Here is a 24,658-nt window from a genome sequence, read left to right on the forward strand (position 1 = left end):
GGAAGATGACTGATGAAGTAAGGGGACGAAGATGACTGATGACGTAAGAGGAGGAAGATGACTGATGAAGTAAGGGGATGAAGATGACTGATGACGTAAGGGGATGAAGATGACTGATGACGTAAGGGGAGGAATATGACTGATGACGTAAGGGGAGAATATGACTGATGAAGTAAGGGGACGAAGATGACTGATGACGTAAGAGGAGGAAGATGACTGATGAAGTAAGGGGACGAAGATGACTGATGACGTAAGAGGAGGAAGATGACTGATGAAGTAAGGGGATGAAGATGACTGATGACGTAAGGGGAGGAATATGACTGATGAAGTAAGGGGATGAAGATGACTGATGACGTAAGGGGAGGAAGATGACTGATGAAGTAAGGGGATGAAGATGACTGATGACGTAAGGGGATGAAGATGACTGATGACGTAAGGGGAGGAATATGACTGATGACGTAAGGGGAGGAATATGACTGATGACGTAAGGGGAGGAATATGACTGATGACGTAAGGGGAGGAATATGACTGATGAAGTAAGGGGATGAAGATGACTGATGAAGTAAGGGGATGAAGATGACTGATGACGTAAGGGGAGGAAGATGACTGATGAAGTAATGGGATGAAGATGACTGATGACGTAAGGGGATGAAGATGACTGATGACGTAAGGGGAGGAAGATGACTGATGAAGTAAGGGGACGAAGATGACTGATGACGTAAGGGGAGGAAGATGACTGATGAAGTAAGGGGATGAATATGACTGATGACGTTAGGGGAGGAATATGACTGATGAAGTAAGGGGATGAAGATGACTGATGACGTAAGGGGAGGAAGATGACTGATGAAGTAAGGGGATGAAGATGACTGATGACGTAAGGGGATGAAGATGACTGATGACGTAAGGGGAGGAAGATGACTGATGAAGTAAGGGGACGAAGATGACTGATGACGTAAGGGGAGGAAGATGACTGATGAAGTAAGGGGATGAAGATGACTGATGACGTAAGGGGATGAAGATGACTGATGAAGTAAGGGGATGAAGATGACTGATGACGTAAGGGGAGGAAGATGACTGATGAAGTAAGGGGATGAAGATGACTGATGAAGTAAGGGGAGGAATATGACTGATGAAGTAAGGGGAGGAAGATGACTGATGAAGTAAGGGGATGAAGATGACTGATGAAGTAAGGGGAGGAATATGACTGATGAAGTAAGGGGATGAAGATGACTGATGACGTAAGGGGAGGAAGATGACTGATGAAGTAAGGGGATGAAGATGACTGATGAAGTAAGGGGATGAAGATGACTGATGAAGTAAGGGGATGAAGATGACTGATGAAGTAAGGGGATGAAGATGACTGATGAAGTAAGGGGATGAAGATGACTGATGACGTAAGGGGATGACGATGACTGATGACGTAAGGAAATTAAGATGACTGATGAAGTAAGGGGATGAAGATGACTGATGACGTAAGGTGATGAAAATGATTGATAAAGTAAGGGGATGAAGATGACTGATGAAGTAAGGGGATGAAGATGACTGATGAAGTAATGGGATGAAGATGACTGATGAAGGTGATGAAGAACATTGATGAAGTAAGGGGATGAAGATGACTGATGACGTAAGGGGACGAAGATGACTAATGAAGTAATGGGATGAAAATGACTGTTGAAGGTGATGAAGAACATTGATGAAGTAAGGGGATGAAGATGACTGATGACGTAAGGGGATGAAAATGACTGATGACGTAAGGGGATGAAGATGACTGATGACGTAAGGGGATGAAGATGACTAATGAAGTAATGGGATGAAAATGACTGTTGAAGGTGATGAAGAACATTGATGAAGTAAGGGGATGAAGATGACTGATGACGTAAGGGGACGAAGATGACTAATGAAGTAATGGGATGAAGATGACTGTTGAAGGTGATGAAGAACATTGATGAAGTAAGGGGATGAAGATGACTGATGAAGTAAGGGGACGAAGATGACTAATGAAGTAATGGGATGAAAATGACTGTTGAAGGTGATGAAGAACATTGATGAAGTAAGGGGATGAAGATGACTGATGACGTAAGGGGATGAAAATGACTGATGACGTAAGGGGACGAAGATGACTAATGAAGTAATGGGATGAAGATGACTGTTGAAGGTGATGAAGAACATTGATGAAGTAAGGGGATGAAGATGACTGATGACGTAAGGGGACGAAGATGACTAATGAAGTAATGGGATGAAGATGACTGTTGAAGGTGATGAAGAACATTGATGAAGTAAGGGGATGAAGATGACTGATGAAGTAAGGGGACGAAGATGACTAATGAAGTAATGGGATGAAGATGACTGTTGAAGGTGATGAAGAACATTGATGAAGTAAGGGGATGAAGATGACTGATGACGTAAGGGGATGAAAATGACTGATGACGTAAGGGGATGAAAATGACTGATGACGTAAGGGGATGAAGATGACTGATGACGTAAGGGGATGAAGATGACTGATGACGTAAGGTGATGAAAATGATTGATAAAGTAAGGGGATGAAGATGACTGATAAAGTAAGGGGATGAAGATGAGTGATGGAGCCTTGACCTGAGATGTTAAAGAAACGTGAAGGACTGAAGGACTGAAGGACTGAGGAATGTGAGGGCCTATGACAGTGATGAACTACTTAGCTATCATGTAGAGACTCTGATACCCTTTTCACATTACTGTCTCCACCTGACCCGTAATGTGCTGTTTGAGATATTTCATTTTCACATTGTTCTTTCCAGCACATTTCCAGTAACTATAGTCAGAGAGGTCATGCCCATATTGGGCGTAGGGGCACGTGGCCCCTCAAATTTGTCCTGTTAAAAACGTTAAATGTAAAAATATATATATTTAGTCTTTTCTGGTAGAATTTTTTGTTGTTGTTTCTCTGTAATACTACAAGCCACATATGAATTGTATGAAGTTGTCTTTAGCCCAGATAGCTTACCCATCTCCCAACCTCATAACTAGCTACCAAGAAGTAATTTCAGGCTATCAATTAAGTTAGACCAGTTATCTCCCAACTCATTGTAATTCCCTGACTTGATTTGCAACTCAGCACCTTTCCTTGTCTTGATTGACAGCTCCATCAAACAAATTGCTTCTGAACTTTTATGAGCTTGTAACTCCCGCCATCTAAATCTCCAACCAATAATTACCTTGTTGAGAATAAGGTCATCCCAACACAGCAATTACTCTCTCTCTCTTTCTCTCTCTCTCTTTCTCTCTCACTCTCATTCTCTCTCACTCTCTTTCTCTCTCTCATTCTCTCTCTCTCCTCCTCTCTCCTCATTCTCTCACTCTCTCTCACACACTCTCTCTCTCACTCTCTCTCTCACTCTCTCTTTCTCACTCTCTTTCTCTCTCTCTTTCTCTCTCACTCTCATTCTCTCTCACTCTCATTCTCTCTCACTCTCTTTCTCTCTCTCATTCTCTCTCTCTCATTCTCTCTCCTCCTCTCTCCTCATTCTCTCACTCTCTCTCACACACTCTCTCTCTCACTCTCTCATTCTCTCTCACTCTCTCTTTCTCACTCTCTTTCTCTCCCTCTTTCTCTCTCACTCTCTCTCCTCCTCTCTCCTCATTCTCTCCCTCTCTCTCACACTCTCTCTCTCACTCTCTCTTTCTCACTCTCTCTCATTCTCTCTCCTCCTCTCTCCTCATTCTCTCACTCTCTCTCACACACTCTCTCTCTCACTCTCTCATTCTCTCTCACTCTCTCTCACTCCGTCTCTTCTCTTTCTCTCTATCTTTTAATCAATCTGATGACTTCAGAGAAAACTCATTTATTGGAGTTGTCTTTTCCCAAAACCTGTCACCATTTATGACATAGCCTTTCTAATTATTTCCATAAAGAGGATAAGAATGGATTCTCTGCTGCGTCAAGCTGTTGATATTATAACGATGCTGAAAAGATTTTATCATCTTGGCTTGGTGTTGATGGCAGCGCGCTGTGAGATTGATGAGTGTGGAGGCCCAAGGTAAAGTTTATGGCAACGCAGTAGATTTCAGGGAGGAGTCATTAATTAGGTACATGCTTTAGACTAATGACAAATGTGCCTGTTGTTGTTGTCGTAGCAACTTGGGACTTGTTTACAAAGGAGGACACCTCATTCACAGGAGGTAGTGGCACCTTAATTGGGGAGGACGGGCTTGTGGTAATTGCTGGAGAGGTATGAGTGGCATGGTATCAAATATATCAAACACATGGTTTCTATGTGTTTGATGGCATTCCATTAGCTCTGTTCCAGCCATTATTATGAGCCGTCCTCCCCTCAGCAGCCTCCACTGACCTCAATGTATAGGTTACTGTTTCACAAAACAAAACCTGCAACGATCTCTGTATAATAAGGCATTTTATTTGTAGAACGCTTTCTCACAAACCCAAAGATTGAGGTTTATGTTTTCAATAGTGATACCTCATTGTGGAGTTTTCAGTAGGAGGAGAGAATCATCCGTTTTTTAATGGGTGTACTCACTGTCCTCTGGAAGTGTGCACCAGGAGTGTGACCAGTGTGGATGTGGCTGGACACACACAGTTCAGGGCCAGCATGGCGAACTTGAATTCCTCCTCACAGACTACGTGATCTAACAAATAAAACAGAATACTGCAAGTCAGAGCAAATAGGTGATGTAACAACTTTGTTTTGAAAGGAATGCACCGGACAGAAATGGAGAGAGGAAGCTGGGGATGGGGGGGGACTGACACAGAGTTGGAGAAAGAGAGTAAAAAAGAGAGAGAGGGACAGGGAGACTGAGAGAAAGGGAGAGCGGGACAGGGAGACTGAGAGAAAGAGAGGGGGACAGGAAGACTGATAGAAAGAGAGAGAGGGACAGGGAGACAGAGAGAGAGAGAGAGGGACAGGGAGACTGAGAGAGCGAGAGGGACAGGGAGACTGATAGAAAGAGACAGGGGGACAGGGAGACAGAGAGAGAGAGGGACAGGGAGACTGAGAGAGAGAGAGAGAGGGAAAGGGAGACACAGAGAGAGAGGGACAGGGAGACTGATAGAAAGAGACAGGGGGACAGGGAGACAGAGAGAGAGAGGGACAGGGAGACTGAGAGAGAGAGAGAGAGGGACAGGGAGACTGACAGAAAGAGAGAGAGGGACAGGGAGACAGAGAGAGAGAGGGACAGGTAGACTGATAGAAAGAGACAGAGGGACAGGGAGACTGATAGAAAGAGACAGAGACAGAGAGATCAAGGAAAGCTCACCAGCAAACTTCACATGGAATTTGTTCTCTGGTTTGAGGATCTGGACATACAGGGGGCAGTTTGGGGCAAAGTCCTTTACAGCCCAGGCTCTGAGGATGGTCTGGTGGTCCTGCAGGACAAAACAACATTCATTTCCATCTGCTACTTCCAACACTTTCACCCTCACTCAAACGGAAATGTAATTCTGATTTTATGAGTCCTTTTATGAGGCCAGCTGGACTGTTATGTGCATACAATATGAGTTTATAAATCCAATACTTATTTTTCATTTCTGTCCATTTTGTAAAATCAGCTGAGTGGAAAAGTAAACTAGTTCTTAAGCCACAGGTCCAATACGCACAATCTCACTGAGTTAGAGTGGAAATATTCAGTTCATTGCAATCACAACTCAATTAATGTATTGAGTAAGGATTGCAATGCGCTAATTATGAAGTCATGAGCCTGATAATGAACTTACAGCCGCAGTGCGGTCCACCTCATTCCTACTGCTCAGGATAAAACAGGCTTCTGCATCATCCATCCTGTAGGAAACAAACTGGTTTAACAGAAACACACACACACACACACACACACACACACACACACACACACACACACACACACACACACACACACACACACACACACACACACACACACACACACACACACACACACACACACACACACACACACACACACACACACACACACACACACACCAGGGCCAGGGAAGCTTCAGACAGGTAATATTAGTGAGAACTGTCCGAGAGAAAAGCTAAGAGGCTAAATCTGCATGCTGTTGTAATGTTCACCGTATTGTCACACTGCATTACTGTCATGGTTTTCATCAGAGTATTTTCATGTGATAACGGCAGAGTGGATGGGTGAGCTGCTGGGTGAATTTATGACTGTTATCACTGAACGACCATGCAGTCCTGTTCTGCAGTGGACAGGGTAAATGTCATGCCATCCCAGTTTCCTCTCATGGGGACAAGCAGTATTACCACAATTCAACCATCCATCACCACCCCTTAACATCCACCCTACGACTACAATAAAATCAGAGCAGCTGCATATATCAATGGCTTCCTGTATTGTGTTCCTGACAGGGCAACTTCTGCCACTGCCAACACTGCCAACACGATTTGATGTGATCGATCTCAGCTATGATTTGTGTTCATGCATATGAACTTGGCTGTTGTGATGAGAGTGAGCCGTATGGAGAAATCTCATTACACTGATATACTAGGAGAGGACAGCCAACTGAATTAACACCTTTGACTGACCTTTCCTGACTTTAACACTCTCTTATCTGCCAGCAGCACAAGGTGCACAAACTCACTCACAGACTCTAGATTCATATCTGAGATCAGAAAGTCTATCAACCAGTAACTGGACTGTGAGGACTCAACAATAGGCTCATTAGAGGTTTAATCTGATCTGCAATTACCAACTCAGGCCTCTGTGTACTCAACTGATGGTGTTATGATCTTCAACAGGCTCATTAGAGGTTTAATCTGACCTGCAATTACCAACTCAGGCCTCTGTGACCTCAACTGATGGTGTTATGATCTTCAACAGGCTCATTAGAGGTTTAATCTGACCTGCAATTACCAACTCAGGCCTCTGTGACCTCAACTGATGGTGTTATGATCTTCTCTGATATCCCTTGCTTCCCTTTACACTCTTAGAAAAAAATATGCTTTTTAGAACTTGAACCTTTTTGGTTCCAGGTTGTCGTAGGGTTCTACATGGAACACAAAATAGTTATACCTGGAACAACAAAGGGTTCCAACTGGAACCAAAAAGTGTTCTCCTATGGGGACAGCCGAAGAACCGTTTTGGAACCCTCTTTTTGCAAATAAAAATGTTATAGAATGGAGCTGTCAAAGAGATATTTCTTTCTATGTATTCCACAACGTTTCCCTGCGGAACACTGCACTTCTCTCCCGTTGAGACTCTTTAGGCCCAGTGGGCTGTGGGTCACTCACTTGGCCCTCATGAGGTCTGTGTCTTTGAGCGCTGAGCCCTGGAGATAGATGACCCTCTGGGACCACAGGGGGATCTGGAGGACACGACGCACCTGGATGTCCATCTCCGTAGGGCACAGGATCACCACATAGTAGTCCTGCAGGGTAGATACCTGTTAGATACCTAACATCAGGAGAGCAGGGTAGATACCTGTTAGATACCTAACATCTACACTGAAGGTTTACATATTTTATTATATTTTGCCAGCTATATGCACATTGTGTTAGGAACCAGAGTTGATTGTCTAAATGACTTGTGCGCTAAATAAAACATCAATATTGAGGTCTGTCCTTTAGCGCTATTCCTGTAGAGACCTACCAAATAACATAGCTCTATTCCTGTAGAGACCTACCAAATAACATAGCGCTATTCCTGTAGAGACCTACCAAATAACATAGCTCTATTCCTGTAAAGACCTACCAAATAACATAGCTATATTCCTGTAGAGACCTACCAAATAACATAGCTCTATTCCTGTAAAGACCTACCAAGTAAAATAGCTCTATTCATGTAGAGACCTACCAGATAACATAGCTATATTCCTGTAGAGACATACCAAATAAGATAGCCCTATTCCTGTAGAGACCTACAAAATAACATAGCCCTGAACAAGGGCTCTATTCCTGTAGAGACCTACCAAATAACATAGCCCTGAACAAGGGCTCTATTCCTGTAGCGACCTACCAAATAACATAGCCCTGAACAAGGGCTCTATTCCTGCAGAGACCTACCAAATAGCATAGCTCTATTCCTGTAGAGACCTACCAAATAACATAGCTCTATTCCTATAGAGACCTACCAAATAACATAGCTCTATCCCTGTAGAGACCTACCTAATAACATAGCTCTATTCCTGTAGAGACCTACCAAATAACATAGCTCTATTCCTGTAGAGACATACCAAATAACATAGCTCTATTCCTGTAGAGACCTACAAAATAACATAGCCCTGAAAAAGGGCTCTATTCCTGTAGAGACCTACCAAATAACATAGCCCTGAACAAGGGCTCTATTCCTGTAGCGACCTACCAAATAACATAGCCCTGAAAAGGGCTCTATTCCTGTAGAGACCTACCAAATAACATAGCCCTGAACAAGGGCTCTATTCCTGTAGCGACCTACCAAATAACATAGCCCTGAACAAGGGCTCTATTCCTGTAGAGACCTACCAAATAACATAGCCTTGAACAAGGGCTCTATTCCTGTAGAGACCTACCAAATAACATAGCTCTATTCCTGTAGAGGCCCACCAAATAACATAGCTCTATTCCTGTAGAGACCTACCAATTAACATAGCTCTATTCCTGTAGAGACCTAACAAATAACATAGCTCTATTCCTGTAGAGACCTACCAAATAACATAGCTCTATTCCTGTAGAGACCTACCAAATAACATAGCCCTATTCCTGTAGAGACCTACCAAATAACATAGCCCTATTCCTGTAGAGACCTACCAAATAACATAGCTCTATTCCTGTAGAGACCTACCAAATAACATAGCTCTATTCCTGTAGAGACCTGCCAAATAACATAGCTCTATTCCTGTAGAGACCTACCAAATAACATAGCTCTATTCCTGTAGAGACATACCAAATAACATAGCTCTATTCCTGTAGAGACCTACAAAATAACATAGCCCTGAAAAAGGGCTCTATTCCTGTAGAGACCTACCAAATAACATAGCCCTGAACAAGGGCTCTATTCCTGTAGCGACCTACCAAATAACATAGCCCTGAAAAGGGCTCTATTCCTGTAGAGACCTACCAAATAACATAGCCCTGAACAAGGGCTCTATTCCTGTAGCGACCTACCAAATAACATAGCCCTGAACAAGGGCTCTATTCCTGTAGAGACCTACCAAATAACATAGCCTTGAACAAGGGCTCTATTCCTGTAGAGACCTACCAAATAACATAGCTCTATTCCTGTAGAGGCCCACCAAATAACATAGCTCTATTCCTGTAGAGACCTACCAATTAACATAGCTCTATTCCTGTAGAGACCTAACAAATAACATAGCTCTATTCCTGTAGAGACCTACCAAATAACATAGCTCTATTCCTGTAGAGACCTACCAAATAACATAGCCCTATTCCTGTAGAGACCTACCAAATAACATAGCCCTATTCCTGTAGAGACCTACCAAATAACATAGCTCTATTCCTGTAGAGACCTACCAAATAACATAGCTCTATTCCTGTAGAGACCTGCCAAATAACATAGCTCTATTCATGTAGAGACCTACCAAATAACATAGCTCTATTCCTGTAGAGACCTACCAAATAACATAGCTCTATTCCTGTAGAGACCTACCAAATAACATAGCTCGATTCCTGTAGAGACCTACCAAATAACATAGCCCTGAACAAGGGCTCTATTCCTGTAGAGACCTACCAAATAACATTCCCCTAAACAAGGGCTCTATTCCTGTAGAGACCTACCAAATAACATAGCCCTGAACAAGGGCTCTATTCCTGTAGAGACCTACCAAATAACATAGCCCTGAACAAGGGCTCTATTCCTGTAGAGACCTACAAAATAACATAGCCCTGAACAAGGGCTCTATTCCTGTAGAGACCTACCAAATAACATAGCCCTGAACAAGGGCTCTATTCCTGTAGAGACCTACCAAATAACATAGCCCTGAACAAGGGCTCTATTCCTGTAGAGACCTACCAAATAACATAGCCCTGAACAAGGGCTCTATTCCTGTAGAGACCTACCAAATAACATAGCCCTGAACAAGGGCTCTATTCCTGTAGAGACCTACCAAATAACATAGCCCTGAACAAGGGCTCTATTCCAGTAGAGACCTACCAAATAACATAGCTCTATTCCTGTAGAGACCTACCAGATAACATAGCCTCTCTATTACTGAAGAGACCACCAATATCATAGCCTCTCTATTACTGTAGAGACCTACCAATATCATAGCCTCTCTATTACTGTAGAGACCTAGCAATATCATAGTCTTCCTCTATTACTGTAGAGACCTACCAATATCATAGCCCCTCTATTACTGTAGAGACCTACCAATATCATTGCCTCTCTATTACTGTAGAGACCTACCAATATCATAGTCTTCCTCTATTACTGTAGAGACCTACCAATATCATAGCCTCTCTATTACTGTAGAGACCTACCCATATCATTTCCTCTCTGTTACTGTAGAGACCTACCAATATCATAGCCTCTCTATTACTGTAGAGACCTACCAATATCATTGCCTCTCTATTACTGTAGAGACCTACCAATATCATAGCCTCTCTATTACTGTAGAGACCTACCAATATCATAGCCTCTCTATTACTGTAGAGACCTACCAATATCATTGCCTCTCTATTACTGTAGAGACCTACCAATATCATTGCCTCTCTATTACTGTAGAGACCTACCAATATCATAGCCTCTCTATTACTGTAGAGACCTACCTATATCATTGCCTCTCTATTACTGTAGAGACCTACCAATATCATACCCTCTCTATTACTGTAGAGACCTACCAATATCATAGCCTCTCTATTACTGCAGAGACCTACCCATATCATTGCCTCTCTATTACTGTAGAGACCTACCAATATCATATTCTTCCTCTATTACTGTAGAGACCTACCAATATCATAGCCTCTCTATTACTGTAGAGACCTACCTATATCATTGCCTCTCTATTACTGTAGAGACCTACCAATATCATAGTCTTCCTCTATTACTGTAGAGACCTACCAATATCATAGCCTCTCTATTACTGTAGAGACCTACCTATATCATTGCCTCTCTATTACTGTAGAGACCTATCAATATCATAGCCTCTCTATTACTGTAGAGACCTACCAATATCATTGCCTCTCTATTACTGTAGAGACCTACCAATATCATAGCCTCTCTATTACTGTTGAGACCTACCAATATCATAGTCTTCCTCTATTACTGTAGAGACCTACCAATATCATTGCCTTCCTCTATTACTGTAGAGACCTACCAATCCTCTATTACTGTAGAGACCTACCAATATCATACCCTCTCTATTACTGTAGAGACCTACCAATATCATAGTCTTCCTCAATTACTGTAGAGACCTACCAATATCATTGCCTCTCTATTACTGTAGAGACCTACCAATATCATTGCCTCTCTATTACTGTAGAGACCTACCAATATCATTGCCTCTCTATTACTGTAGAGACCTACCAATATCATTGCCTCTCTATTACTGTAGAGACCTACCAATATCATTGCCTCTCTATTACTGTAGAGACCTACCAATATCATTGCCTCTCTATTACTGTAGAGACCTACCAATATCATTGCCTCTCTATTACTGTAGAGACCTACCAATATCATAGTCTTCCTCTATTACTGTAGAGACCTACCAATATCATAGCCTCTCTATTACTGTAGAGACCTACCTATATCATTGCCTCTCTATTACTGTAGAGACCTACCAATATCATAGCCTCTCTATTACTGTAGAGACCTACCAATATCATTGCCTCTCTATTACTGTAGAGACCTACCAATATCATAGCCTCTCTATTACTGTTGAGACCTACCAATATCATAGTCTTCCTCTATTACTGTAGAGACCTACCAATATCATTGCCTTCCTCTATTACTGTAGAGACCTACCAATCCTCTATTACTGTAGAGACCTACCAATATCATACCCTCTCTATTACTGTAGAGACCTACCAATATCATTGCCTCTCTATTACTGTAGAGACCTACCAATATCATTGCCTCTCTATTACTGTAGAGACCTACCAATATCATAGTCTTCCTCTATTACTGTAGAGACCTACCAATATCATAGTCTTCCTCTATTACTGTAGAGACCTACCAATATCATAGCCTCTCTATTACTGTAGAGACCTACCTATATCATTGCCTCTCTATTACTGTTGAGACCTACCAATATCATAGTCTTCCTCTATTACTGTAGAGACCTACCAATATCATAGCCTCTCTATTACTGTAGAGACCTACCTATATCATTGCCTCTCTATTACTGTAGAGACCTACCAATATCATAGCCTCTCTATTACTGTAGAGACCTACCAATATCATTGCCTCTCTATTACTGTAGAGACCTACCAATATCATAGCCTCTCTATTACTGTTGAGACCTACCAATATCATAGTCTTCCTCTATTACTGTAGAGACCTACCAATATCATTGCCTTCCTCTATTACTGTAGAGACCTACCAATCCTCTATTACTGTAGAGACCTACCAATATCATACCCTCTCTATTACTGTAGAGACCTACCAATATCATAGTCTTCCTCAATTACTGTAGAGACCTACCAATATCATTGCCTCTCTATTACTGTAGAGACCTACCAATATCATTGCCTCTCTATTACTGTAGAGACCTACCAATATCATAGCCTCTCTATTACTGTAGAGACCTACCAATATCATTGCCTCTCTATTACTGTAGAGACCTACCAATATCATAGCCTCTCTATTACTGTAGAGACCTACCTATATCATTGCCTCTCTATTACTGTAGAGACCTACCAATATCATAGCCTCCTAGAGATTACTGCCTCTCTATTACTGTAGAGACCTACCATATATCATAGTCTTCCTCTATTACTGTAGAGACCTACCAATATCATTGCCTTCCTCTATTACTGTAGAGACCTACCAAGCCTCTATTATAGAGACCTACCAATATCATACCCTCTCTATTACTGTAGAGACCTACCAATATCATTGCCTCTCTATTACTGTAGAGAACTACCAATATCATTGCCTCTCTATTACTGTAGAGACCTACCAATATCATAGTCTTCCTCTATTACTGTAGAGACCTACCAATATCATAGCCTCTCTATTACTGTAGAGACCTACCAATATCATAGCCTCTCTATTACTGTAGAGACCTACCTATATCATTGCCTCTCTATTACTGTTGAGACCTACCAATATCATAGTCTTCCTCTATTACTGTAGAGACCTACCAATATCATAGCCTCTCTATTACTGTAGAGACCTACCTATATCATTGCCTCTCTATTACTGTAGAGACCTACCAATATCATAGCCTCTCTATTACTGTAGAGACCTACCAATATCATTGCCTCTCTATTACTGTAGAGACCTACCTATATCATTGCCTCTCTATTACTGTAGAGACCTACCAATATCATTGCCTCTCTATTACTGTAGAGACCTACCAATATCACCTATTACTGTAGAGACCTCAATATCATTGCCTCTCTATTACTGTAGAGACCTACCAATATCATTGCCTCTCTATTACTGTAGAGACCTACCAATATCATAGTCTTCCTCTATTACTGTAGAGACCTACCAATATCATAGCCTCTCTATTACTGTAGAGACCTACCAATATCATTGCCTCTCTATTACTGTAGAGACCTACCAATATCATAGCCTCTCTATTACTGTAGAGACCTACCAATATCATAGACCTACCAATATCATCCTCTATTACTGTAGAGACCTACCAATATCATAGCCTCTCTATTACTGTAGAGACCTACCTATATCATTGCCTCTCTATTACTGTAGAGACCTACCAATATCATAGTCTTCCTCAATTACTGTAGAGACCTACCAATATCATTGCCTCTCTATTACTGTAGAGACCTACCAATATCATTGCCTCTCTATTACTGTAGAGACCTACCAATATCATAGCCTCTCTATTACTGTAGAGACCTACCAATATCATTGCCTCTCTATTACTGTAGAGACCTACCAATATCATAGCCTCTCTATTACTGTTGAGACCTACCAATATCATAGTCTTCCTCTATTACTGTAGAGACCTACCAATATCATTGCCTTCCTCTATTACTGTAGAGACCTACCAATCCTCTATTACTGTAGAGACCTACCAATATCATACCCTCTCTATTACTGTAGAGACCTACCAATATCATAGTCTTCCTCAATTACTGTAGAGACCTACCAATATCATTGCCTCTCTATTACTGTAGAGACCTACCAATATCATTGCCTCTCTATTACTGTAGAGACCTACCAATATCATAGCCTCTCTATTACTGTAGAGACCTACCAATATCATTGCCTCTCTATTACTGTAGAGACCTACCAATATCATAGCCTCTCTATTACTGTAGAGACCTACCAATATCATCATTGCCTCTCTATTACTGTTAGACCTACCAATATCATAGTCTTCCTCTATTACTGTAGAGACCTACCAATATCATTGCCTTCCTCTATTACTGTAGAGACCTACCAATATCATATCATACCCTCTATTACTGTAGAGACCTACCAATATCATAGTCTTCTCAATTACTGTAGAGACCTACCAATATCATTGCCTCTCTATTACTGTAGAGACCTACCAATATCATTGCCTCTCTATTACTGTAGAGACCTACCAATATCATTGCCTCTCTATTACTGTAGAGACCTACCAATATCATAGCCTCTCTATTACTGTAGAGACCTACCAATATCATTGCCTCTCTATTACTGTAGAGACCTACCAATATCATTGCCTCTCTATTACTGTAGAGACCTACCAATATCATTGCCTCTCTATTACTGTAGAGACCTACCAATATCATTGCCTCTCTATTACTGTAGAGACCTACCAATATCATAGCCTCTCTATTACTGTAGAGACCTACCAATATCATAGTCTTCCTCTATTACTGTAGAGACCTACCAATATCATTGCCTTCCTCTATTACTGTAGAGACCTACCAATCCTCTATTACTGTAGAGACCTACCAATATCATACCCTCTCTATTACTGTAGAGACCTACCAATATCATTGCCTCTCTATTACTGTAGAGAACTACCAATATCATTGCCTCTCTATTACTGTAGAGACCTACCAATATCATAGTCTTCCTCTATTACTGTAGAGACCTACCAATATCATAGTCTTCCTCTATTACTGTAGAGACCTACCAATATCATAGCCTCTCTATTACTGTAGAGACCTACCTATATCATTGCCTCTCTATTACTGTAGAGACCTACCAATATCATAGCCTCTCTATTACTGTAGAGACTACCAATATCATAGTCTTCCTCTATTACTGTAGAGACCTACCAATATCATTGCCTCTCTATTACTGTAGAGACCTACCAATATCATAGCCTCTCTATTACTGTAGAGACCTACCAATATCATTGCCTCTCTATTACTGTAGAGACCTACCAATATCATAGCCTCTCTATTACTGTTGAGACCTACCAATATCATAGTCTTCCTCTATTACTGTAGAGACCTACCAATATCATTGCCTTCCTCTATTACTGTAGAGACCTACCAATCCTCTATTACTGTAGAGACCTACCAATATCATACCCTCTCTATTACTGTAGAGACCTACCAATATCATAGTCTTCTCAATTACTGTAGAGACCTACCAATATCATTGCCTCTCTATTACTGTAGAGACCTACCAATATCATTGCCTCTCTATTACTGTAGAGACCTACCAATATCATAGCCTCTCTATTACTGTAGAGACCTACCAATATCATTGCCTCTCTATTACTGTAGAGACCTACCAATATCATAGCCTCTCTATTACTGTAGAGACCTACCTATATCATTGCCTCTCTATTACTGTAGAGACCTACCAATATCATAGCCTCTCTATTACTGTAGAGACCTACCAATATCATTGCCTCTCTATTACTGTAGAGACCTACCAATATCATAGCCTCTCTATTACTGTTGAGACCTACCAATATCATAGTCTTCCTCTATTACTGTAGAGACCTACCAATATCATTGCCTTCCTCTATTACTGTAGAGACCTACCAATCCTCTATTACTGTAGAGACCTACCAATATCATACCCTCTCTATTACTGTAGAGACCTACCAATATCATAGTCTTCCTCAATTACTGTAGAGACCTACCAATATCATTGCCTCTCTATTACTGTAGAGACCTACCAATATCATTGCCTCTCTATTACTGTAGAGACCTACCAATATCATAGCCTCTCTATTACTGTCGAGACCAACCAATATCATTGCCTCTCTATTACTGTAGAGACCTACCAATATCATTGCCTCTCTATTACTGTAGAGACCTACCAATATCATAGTCTTCCTCTATTACTGTAGAGACCTACCAATATCATTGCCTCTCTATTACTGTAGAGACCTACCAATATCATAGCCTCTCTATTACTGTAGAGACTACCAATATCATAGCCTCTATTACTGTAGAGACCTACCAATATCATTGCCTTCTCTATTACTGTAGAGACCTACCAATATCATTACTGTAGAGACCTACCAATATCTCTCTATTACTGTAGAGACCTACCAATATCATTGCCTCTCTATTACTGTAGAGACCTACCAATATCATTGCCTCTCTATTACTGTAGAGACCTACCAATATCATAGCTTCCTCTATTACTGTAGAGACCTACCAATATCATAGCCTCTCTATTACTGTAGAGACCTACCAATATCATAGCCTCTCTATTACTGTAGAGACCTACCAATATCATTGCCTTCTCTATTACTGTAGAGACCTACCAATATCATAGCCTCTCTATTACTGTAGAGACCTACCAATATCATTGCCTCTCTATTACTGTAGAGACCTACCAATATCACTCTATTACTAGAGACCTACCAATATCATAGCCTCTCTATTACTGTAGAGACCTACCAATATCATTGCCTCTCTATTACTGTAGAGACCTACCAATATCATAGCCTCTCTATTACTGTTGAGACCTACCAATATCATAGTCTTCCTCTATTACTGTAGAGACCTACCAATATCATTGCCTTCCTCTATTACTGTAGAGACCTACCAATCCTCTATTACTGTAGAGACCTACCAATATCATACCCTCTCTATTACTGTAGAGACCTACCAATATCATAGTCTTCCTCAATTACTGTAGAGACCTACCAATATCATTGCCTCTCTATTACTGTAGAGACCTACCAATATCATTGCCTCTCTATTACTGTAGAGACCTACCAATATCATAGCCTCTCTATTACTGTAGAGACCTACCAATATCATTGCCTCTCTATTACTGTAGAGACCTACCAATATCATAGCCTCTCTATTACTGTAGAGACCTACCTATATCATTGCCTCTCTATTACTGTAGAGACCTACCAATATCATAGCCTCTCTATTACTGTAGAGACCTACCAATATCATTGCCTCTCTATTACTGTAGAGACCTACCAATATCATAGCCTCTCTATTACTGTTGAGACCTACCAATATCATAGTCTTCCTCTATTACTGTAGAGACCTACCAATATCATTGCCTTCCTCTATTACTGTAGAGACCTACCAATCCTCTATTACTGTAGAGACCTACCAATATCATACCCTCTCTATTACTGTAGAGACCTACCAATATCATAGTCTTCCTCTATTACTGTAGAGACCTACCAATATCATTGCCTCTCTATTACTGTAGAGACCTACCAATATCATTGCCTCTCTATTACTGTAGAGACCTACCAATATCATTGCCTCTCTATTACTGTAGAGACCTACCAATATCATAGCCTCTCTATTACTGTCGAGACCTACCAATATCATTGCCTCTCTATTACTGTAGAGACCTACCAATATCATTGCCTCTCTATTACTGTAGAGACCTACCAATATCATAGTCTTCCTCTATTACTGTAGAGACCTACCAATATCATTGCCTCTCTATTACTGTAGAGACCTACCAATATCATAGCCTCTCTATTACTGTAGAGACTACCAATATCATAGTCTTCCTCTATTACTGTAGAGACCTACCAATATCATTGCCTCTCTATTACTGTAGAGACCTACCAATATCATAGCCTCTCTATTACTGTAGAGACCTACCAATATCATTGCCTCTCTATTACTGTAGAGACCTACCAATATCATAGCCTCTCTATTACTGTTGAGACCTACCAATATCATAGTCTCTATTACTGTAGAGACCTACCAATATCATGCCTCTCTATTACTGTAGAGACCTACCAATATCATAGTCTTCCTCTATTACTGTAGAGACCTACCAATATCATACTGTAGAGACCTACCAATATCATTGCCTCTCTATTACTGTAGAGACCTACCAATATCATAGCCTCTCTATTACTGTAGAGACCTACCAATATCATTGCCTCTCTATTACTGTAGAGACCTACCAATATCATAGCCTCTCTATTACTGTAGAGACCTACCAATATCATTGCCTCTCTATTACTGTAGAGACCTACCAATATCATAGCCTCTCTATTACTGTTGAGACCTACCAATATCATAGCTTCCTCTATTACTGTAGAGACCAATATCATTGCCTTCCTCTATTACTGTAGAATCCTCTATTACTGTAGAGACCTACCAATATCATTGCCTCTCTATTACTGTAGAGACCTACCAATATCATAGCCCTCTATTACTGTAGAGACCTACCAATATCATAGCCTCTCTATTACTGTAGAGACCTACCAATATCATTGCCTTCCTCTATTACTGTAGAGACCTACTCTATTACTGTAGAGACCTACCAATATCATAGCCTCTCTATTACTGTAGAGACCTACCAATATCATAGTCTTCCTCTATTACTGTAGAGACCTACCAATATCATTGCCTCTCTATTACTGTAGAGACCTACCAATATCATTGCCTCTCTATTACTGTAGAGACCTACCATATCATCTATTACTGTAGAGACCTACCAATATTGCCTCTCTATTACTGTAGAGACCTACCAATATCATAGCCTCTCTATTACTGTACTGTAGAGACCTACCAATATCATTGCCTCTCTATTACTGTAGAGACCTACCAATATCATAGCCTCTCTATTACTGTAGAGACCTACCAATATCATTGCCTCTCTATTACTGTAGAGACCTACCAATATCATAGCCTCTCTATTACTGTAGAGACCTACCAATATCCAATATCAGAGACCTACCAATATCATAGCCTCTCTATTACTGTAGAGACCTACCAATATCATTGCCTCTCTATTACTGTAGAGACCTACCAATATCATAGCCTCTCTATTACTGTTGAGACCTACCAATATCATAGTCTTCCTCTATTACTGTAGAGACCTACCAATATCATTGCCTTCCTCTATTACTGTAGAGACCTACCAATCATCCTCTATTACTGTAGAGACCTACCAATATCATACCCTCTCTATTACTGTAGAGACCTACCAATATCATTGCCTCTCTATTACTGTAGAGACCTACCAATATCATTGCCTCTCTATTACTGTAGAGACCTACCAATATCATAGTCTTCCTCTATTACTGTAGAGACCTACCAATATCATAGCTTCTCTATTACTGTAGAGACCTACCAATATCATTGCCTCTCTATTACTGTAGAGACCTACCAATATCATTGCCTCTCTATTACTGTAGAGACCTACCAATATCATAGTCTTCCTCTATTACTGTAGAGACCTACCAATATCATAGCCTCTCTATTACTGTAGAGACCTACCAATATCATTGCCTCTCTATTACTGTAGAGACCTACCAATATCATAGCCTCTCTATTACTGTAGAGACCTACCAATATCATTGCCTCTCTATTACTGTAGAGACCTACCAATATCATTGCCTCTCTATTACTGTAGAGACCTACCAATATCATAGCCTTCCTCTATTACTGTAGAGACCTACCAATCCTCTATTACTGTAGAGACCTACCAATATCATACCCTCTCTATTACTGTAGAGACCTACCAATATCATTGCCTCTCTATTACTGTAGAGACCTACCAATATCATAGCCTCTCTATTACTGTAGAGACCTACCAATATCATTGCCTTCCTCTATTACTGTAGAGACCTACCAATCCTCTATTACTGTAGAGACCTACCAATATCATACCCTCTCTATTACTGTAGAGACCTACCAATATCATAGTCTTCCTCAATTACTGTAGAGACCTACCAATATCATTGCCTCTCTATTACTGTAGAGACCTACCAATATCATTGCCTCTCTATTACTGTAGAGACCTACCAATATCATAGCCTCTCTATTACTGTAGAGACCTACCAATATCATTGCCTCTCTATTACTGTAGAGACCTACCAATATCATAGCCTCTCTATTACTGTAGAGACCTACCTATATCATTGCCATTCTATTACTGTAGAGACCTACCAATATCATAGCCTCTCTATTACTGTAGAGACCTACCAATATCATTGCCTCTCTATTACTGTAGAGACCTACCAATATCATAGCCTCTCTATTACTGTTGAGACCTACCAATATCATAGTCTTCCTCTATTACTGTAGAGACCTACCAATATCATTGCCTTCCTCTATTACTGTAGAGACCTACCAATCCTCTATTACTGTAGAGACCTACCAATATCATACCCTCTCTATTACTGTAGAGACCTACCAATATCATAGTCTTCCTCAATTACTGTAGAGACCTACCAATATCATTGCCTCTCTATTACTGTAGAGACCTACCAATATCATTGCCTCTCTATTACTGTAGAGACCTACCAATATCATAGTCTTCCTCTATTACTGTAGAGACCTACCAATATCATTGCCTCTCTATTACTGTAGAGACCTACCAATATCATAGCCTCTCTATTACTGTCGAGACCAACCAATATCATTGCCTCTCTATTACTGTAGAGACCTACCAATATCATAGTCTTCCTCTATTACTGTAGAGACCTACCAATATCATTGCCTCTCTATTACTGTAGAGACCTACCAATATCATAGCCTCTCTATTACTGTAGAGACTACCAATATCATAGTCTTCCTCTATTACTGTAGAGACCTACCAATATCATTGCCTCTCTATTACTGTAGAGACTTACCAATATCATAGCCTCTCTATTACTGTAGAGACCTACCAATATCATTGCCTCTCTATTACTGTAGAGACCTACCAATATCATTGCCTTCCTCTATTACTGTAGAGACCTACCAATATCAGAGACCTACCAATATTTGCCCTCTATTACTGTAGAGACCTACCAATATCATAGCCTTCCTCTATTACTGTAGAGACCTACCAATGCCTCTCTATTACTGTAGAGACCTACCAATATCATTGCCTCTCTATTACTGTAGAGACCTACCAATATCATAGTCCTCTCTATTACTGTAGAGACCTACCAATATCATTGCCTCTCTATTACTGTAGAGACCTACCAATATCATAGCCTCTCTATTACTGTAGAGACCTACCAATATCATTGCCTCTCTATTACTGTAGAGACCTACCAATATCATAGCCTCTCTATTACTGTGAGACCTACCAATATCATAGTCCTCCTCTATTACTGTAGAGACCTACCAATATCATAGCCTTCTCTATTACTGTAGAGACCTACCAATATCTGCCTCTATTACTGTAGAGACCTACCAATATCATTGCCTCTCTATTACTGTAGAGACCTACCAATATCATTGCCTCTCTATTACTGTAGAGACCTACCAATATCATAGCCTCTCTATTACTGTAGAGACCTACCAATATCATTGCCTTCTCTATTACTGTAGAGACCTACCAATCATCTATTACTGTAGAGACCTACCAATATCATGCCTCTCTATTACTGTAGAGACCTACCAATATCATAGCCTTCTCTATTACTGTAGAGACCTACCAATATCATAGCCTCTCTATTACTGTAGAGACCTACCAATATCATTGCCTCTCTATTACTGTAGAGACCTACCAATATCATAGCTTCTCTATTACTGTAGAGACCTACCAATATCATAGCCTCTCTATTACTGTAGAGACCTACCAATATCATTGCCTCTCTATTACTGTAGAGACCTACCAATATCATAGTCCTCTCTATTACTGTAGAGACCTACCTATATCATTGCCATTCTATTACTGTAGAGACCTACCAATATCATAGCCTCTCTATTACTGTAGAGACCTACCAATATCATTGCCTCTCTATTACTGTAGAGACCTACCAATATCATAGCCTCTCTATTACTGTAGAGACCTACCAATATCATTGCCTCTCTATTACTGTAGAGACCTACCAATATCATAGCCTCTCTATTACTGTTGAGACCTACCAATATCATAGTCTTCCTCTATTACTGTAGAGACCTACCAATCATTGCCTTCCTCTATTACTGTAGAGACCTACCAATCCTCTATTACTGTAGAGACCTACCAATATCATAGCCTCTTCTATTACTGTAGAGACCTACCAAATCATTGCCTCTCTATTACTGTAGAGACCTACCAATATCATTGCCTCTCTATTACTGTAGAGACCTACCAATATCATAGCCTCTCTATTACTGTAGAGACCTACCAATATCACAGAGACCTACCAATATCATATTACTGTAGAGACCTACCAATATCATACCCTCTCTATTACTGTAGAGACCTGACAATATCATAGCCTGACATTACTGTAGAGACCTACCAATATCATTGCCTCTCTATTACTGTTGAGACCTACCAATATCATAGTCTTCCTCTATTACTGTAGAGACCTACCAATATCATTGTCTTCCTATTACTGTAGAGACCTCCAACTCTCTATTACTGTAGAGACCAATATCATAATTATCAGATAGCAATATCATAGCCTCTATTACTGTAGAGACCAATATCATAGTGACATTCCTGTAGGAGACCTACCAATAGGAGGGTCTTCTATTCCTGTAGGACCTGAGCGTAGAACTCATTGAGGAAGTCCATGAGCAAGTCTATCTTCAGGAGAGCTGACACAAGGAGGAGTGACTCTGTCTGGGACGGTGACTGCCTCTCTGTAGTTCTCCTCAGAGGTAGGAGGCTCCATCCACAGAAGAGATCATTCCTCTAAACTGACAGACAGTGACATTACACAGAGGTGACACACATTTGAGGGTGACAAAATCTACTGTACAGGTTTGTAATAGGATAGGCATAACATGTTAGAGGGTGAGAAAGAGAAGGGTGACAGAGGTAGGAGGGTGACAGATGTAGGAGGGGTGACAGAGGTAGGAGGGTGACAGAGGTAGGAGGGTGACAGGAAGTAGGAGGGTGACAGAAAGAGGAGGGTGACAGAATGACAGAGAGGGTGACAGATAGGAGGGTGACAGAAAGGTGACAGGTAGGTGACAGGAGGTGAGGAGGGTGACAGAGGTAGGAGGGTGACAGAAAGAGAAGGGTGACAGATGTAGGAGGGTGACAGAGGTAGGAGGGGTGACAGAGGTAGGAGGGTGACAGAAAGAGAAGGGTGACAGAGGTAGGAGGGTGACAGAAAGAGGAGGGTGACAGAGGTAGGAGGGTGACAGAGGAGAGGGGTGACAGAGGTAGGAGGGTGACAGAGGTAGAAATAGGAAGGGTGACAGAGGTAGGAGGGTGACAGAGGTAGGAGGGTGACAGAGGTAGGAGGGTGACAGAAAAGAGAAGGGTGACAGAGGTAGGAGGGTGACAGAGGTAGGAGGGTGACAGAAAGAGAAGGGTGACAGAAAGGAGGGTGACAGAGGTAGGAGGGTGACAGAAAGTAGGAGGGTGACAGAGTAGGAGGGTGACAGAGAGGAGGGTGACAGAGGTAGGAGGGGTGACAGAGGTAGGAGGGTGACAGAGGTCATAGGAGGGTGACAGAAGTAGGAGGGTGACAGAGGTAGGAGGAGGGTGACAGAGGTAGGAGGGTGACAGAAGAGAAGGGTGACAGAGGTAGGAGGGTGACAGAGGTAGAGGAAAGGGTGACAGAGGTAGGAGGGTGACAGAAAGAGAAGGGTGACAGAGGTAGGAGGGTGACAGAGGTAGGAGGGTGACAGAAAGAGAAGGGTGACAGAGGTAGGAAGGTGACAGAGGTAGGAGGGTGACAGAAAGAGAAGGGTGACAGAGGTAGGAGGGTGACAGAGGTAGGAGGGTGACAGAAAGAGAAGGGTGACAGAGGTAGGAGGGTGACAGAGGTAGGAGGGTGACAGAAAGAGAAGGGTGACAGAGGTAGGAGGGTGACAGAGGAGTAGGAGGGTGACAGAGGTAGGAGGGTGACAGAAAGAGAAGGGTGACAGAGGTAGGAAGATGACAGAAGTAGGAGGGTGACAGAGGTAGGAGGGTGACAGAAAGAGAAGGGTGACAGAGGTAGGAAGGTGACAGGAGTAGGAGGGTGACATAAAGAGAAGGGTGACAGAGGTAGGAGGGTGACAGAGGTAGGAGGGTGACATAAAGAGAAGGGTGACAGAGGTAGGAGGGTGACAGAAAGGAGAAGGGTGACAGAGGTAGGAGGGTGACAGAGGTAGGAGGGTGACAGAGGTAGGAGGGTGACAGAGGTAGGAGGGTGACAGAAAGAGGAGGGTGACAGAGGTAGGAGGGTGACAGAGGTAGGAGGGTGACAGAGGTAGGAGGGTGACAGAAAGAGAAGGGTGACAGATGTAGGAGGGTGACAGAGGTAGGAGGGTAA

General features: G+C 41.5%; 1 protein-coding gene across 1 annotated transcript in view; it reads right to left on the minus strand.

Moving 5' to 3' along the window:
- Positions 1–24,658, minus strand: part of LOC118377657 (potassium channel subfamily T member 1-like) — a 180,973-nt gene that overhangs the window by 28,768 nt on the left and 127,547 nt on the right. The window contains exons 13-16 of the mRNA XM_052479946.1: positions 7,221–7,357; positions 5,705–5,768; positions 5,248–5,356; positions 4,512–4,620 (exon numbers count right to left, since the gene is read on the minus strand). Of these exons, the coding sequence (XP_052335906.1) occupies positions 4,512–4,620; positions 5,248–5,356; positions 5,705–5,768; positions 7,221–7,357 (419 nt within the window). The remainder of the gene's footprint in view (positions 1–4,511; positions 4,621–5,247; positions 5,357–5,704; positions 5,769–7,220; positions 7,358–24,658) is intronic.

Source organism: Oncorhynchus keta, chromosome 25, assembly GCF_023373465.1.
Source record: "Oncorhynchus keta strain PuntledgeMale-10-30-2019 chromosome 25, Oket_V2, whole genome shotgun sequence".
Taxonomy (NCBI): Eukaryota; Metazoa; Chordata; class Actinopteri; order Salmoniformes; family Salmonidae; genus Oncorhynchus; species Oncorhynchus keta.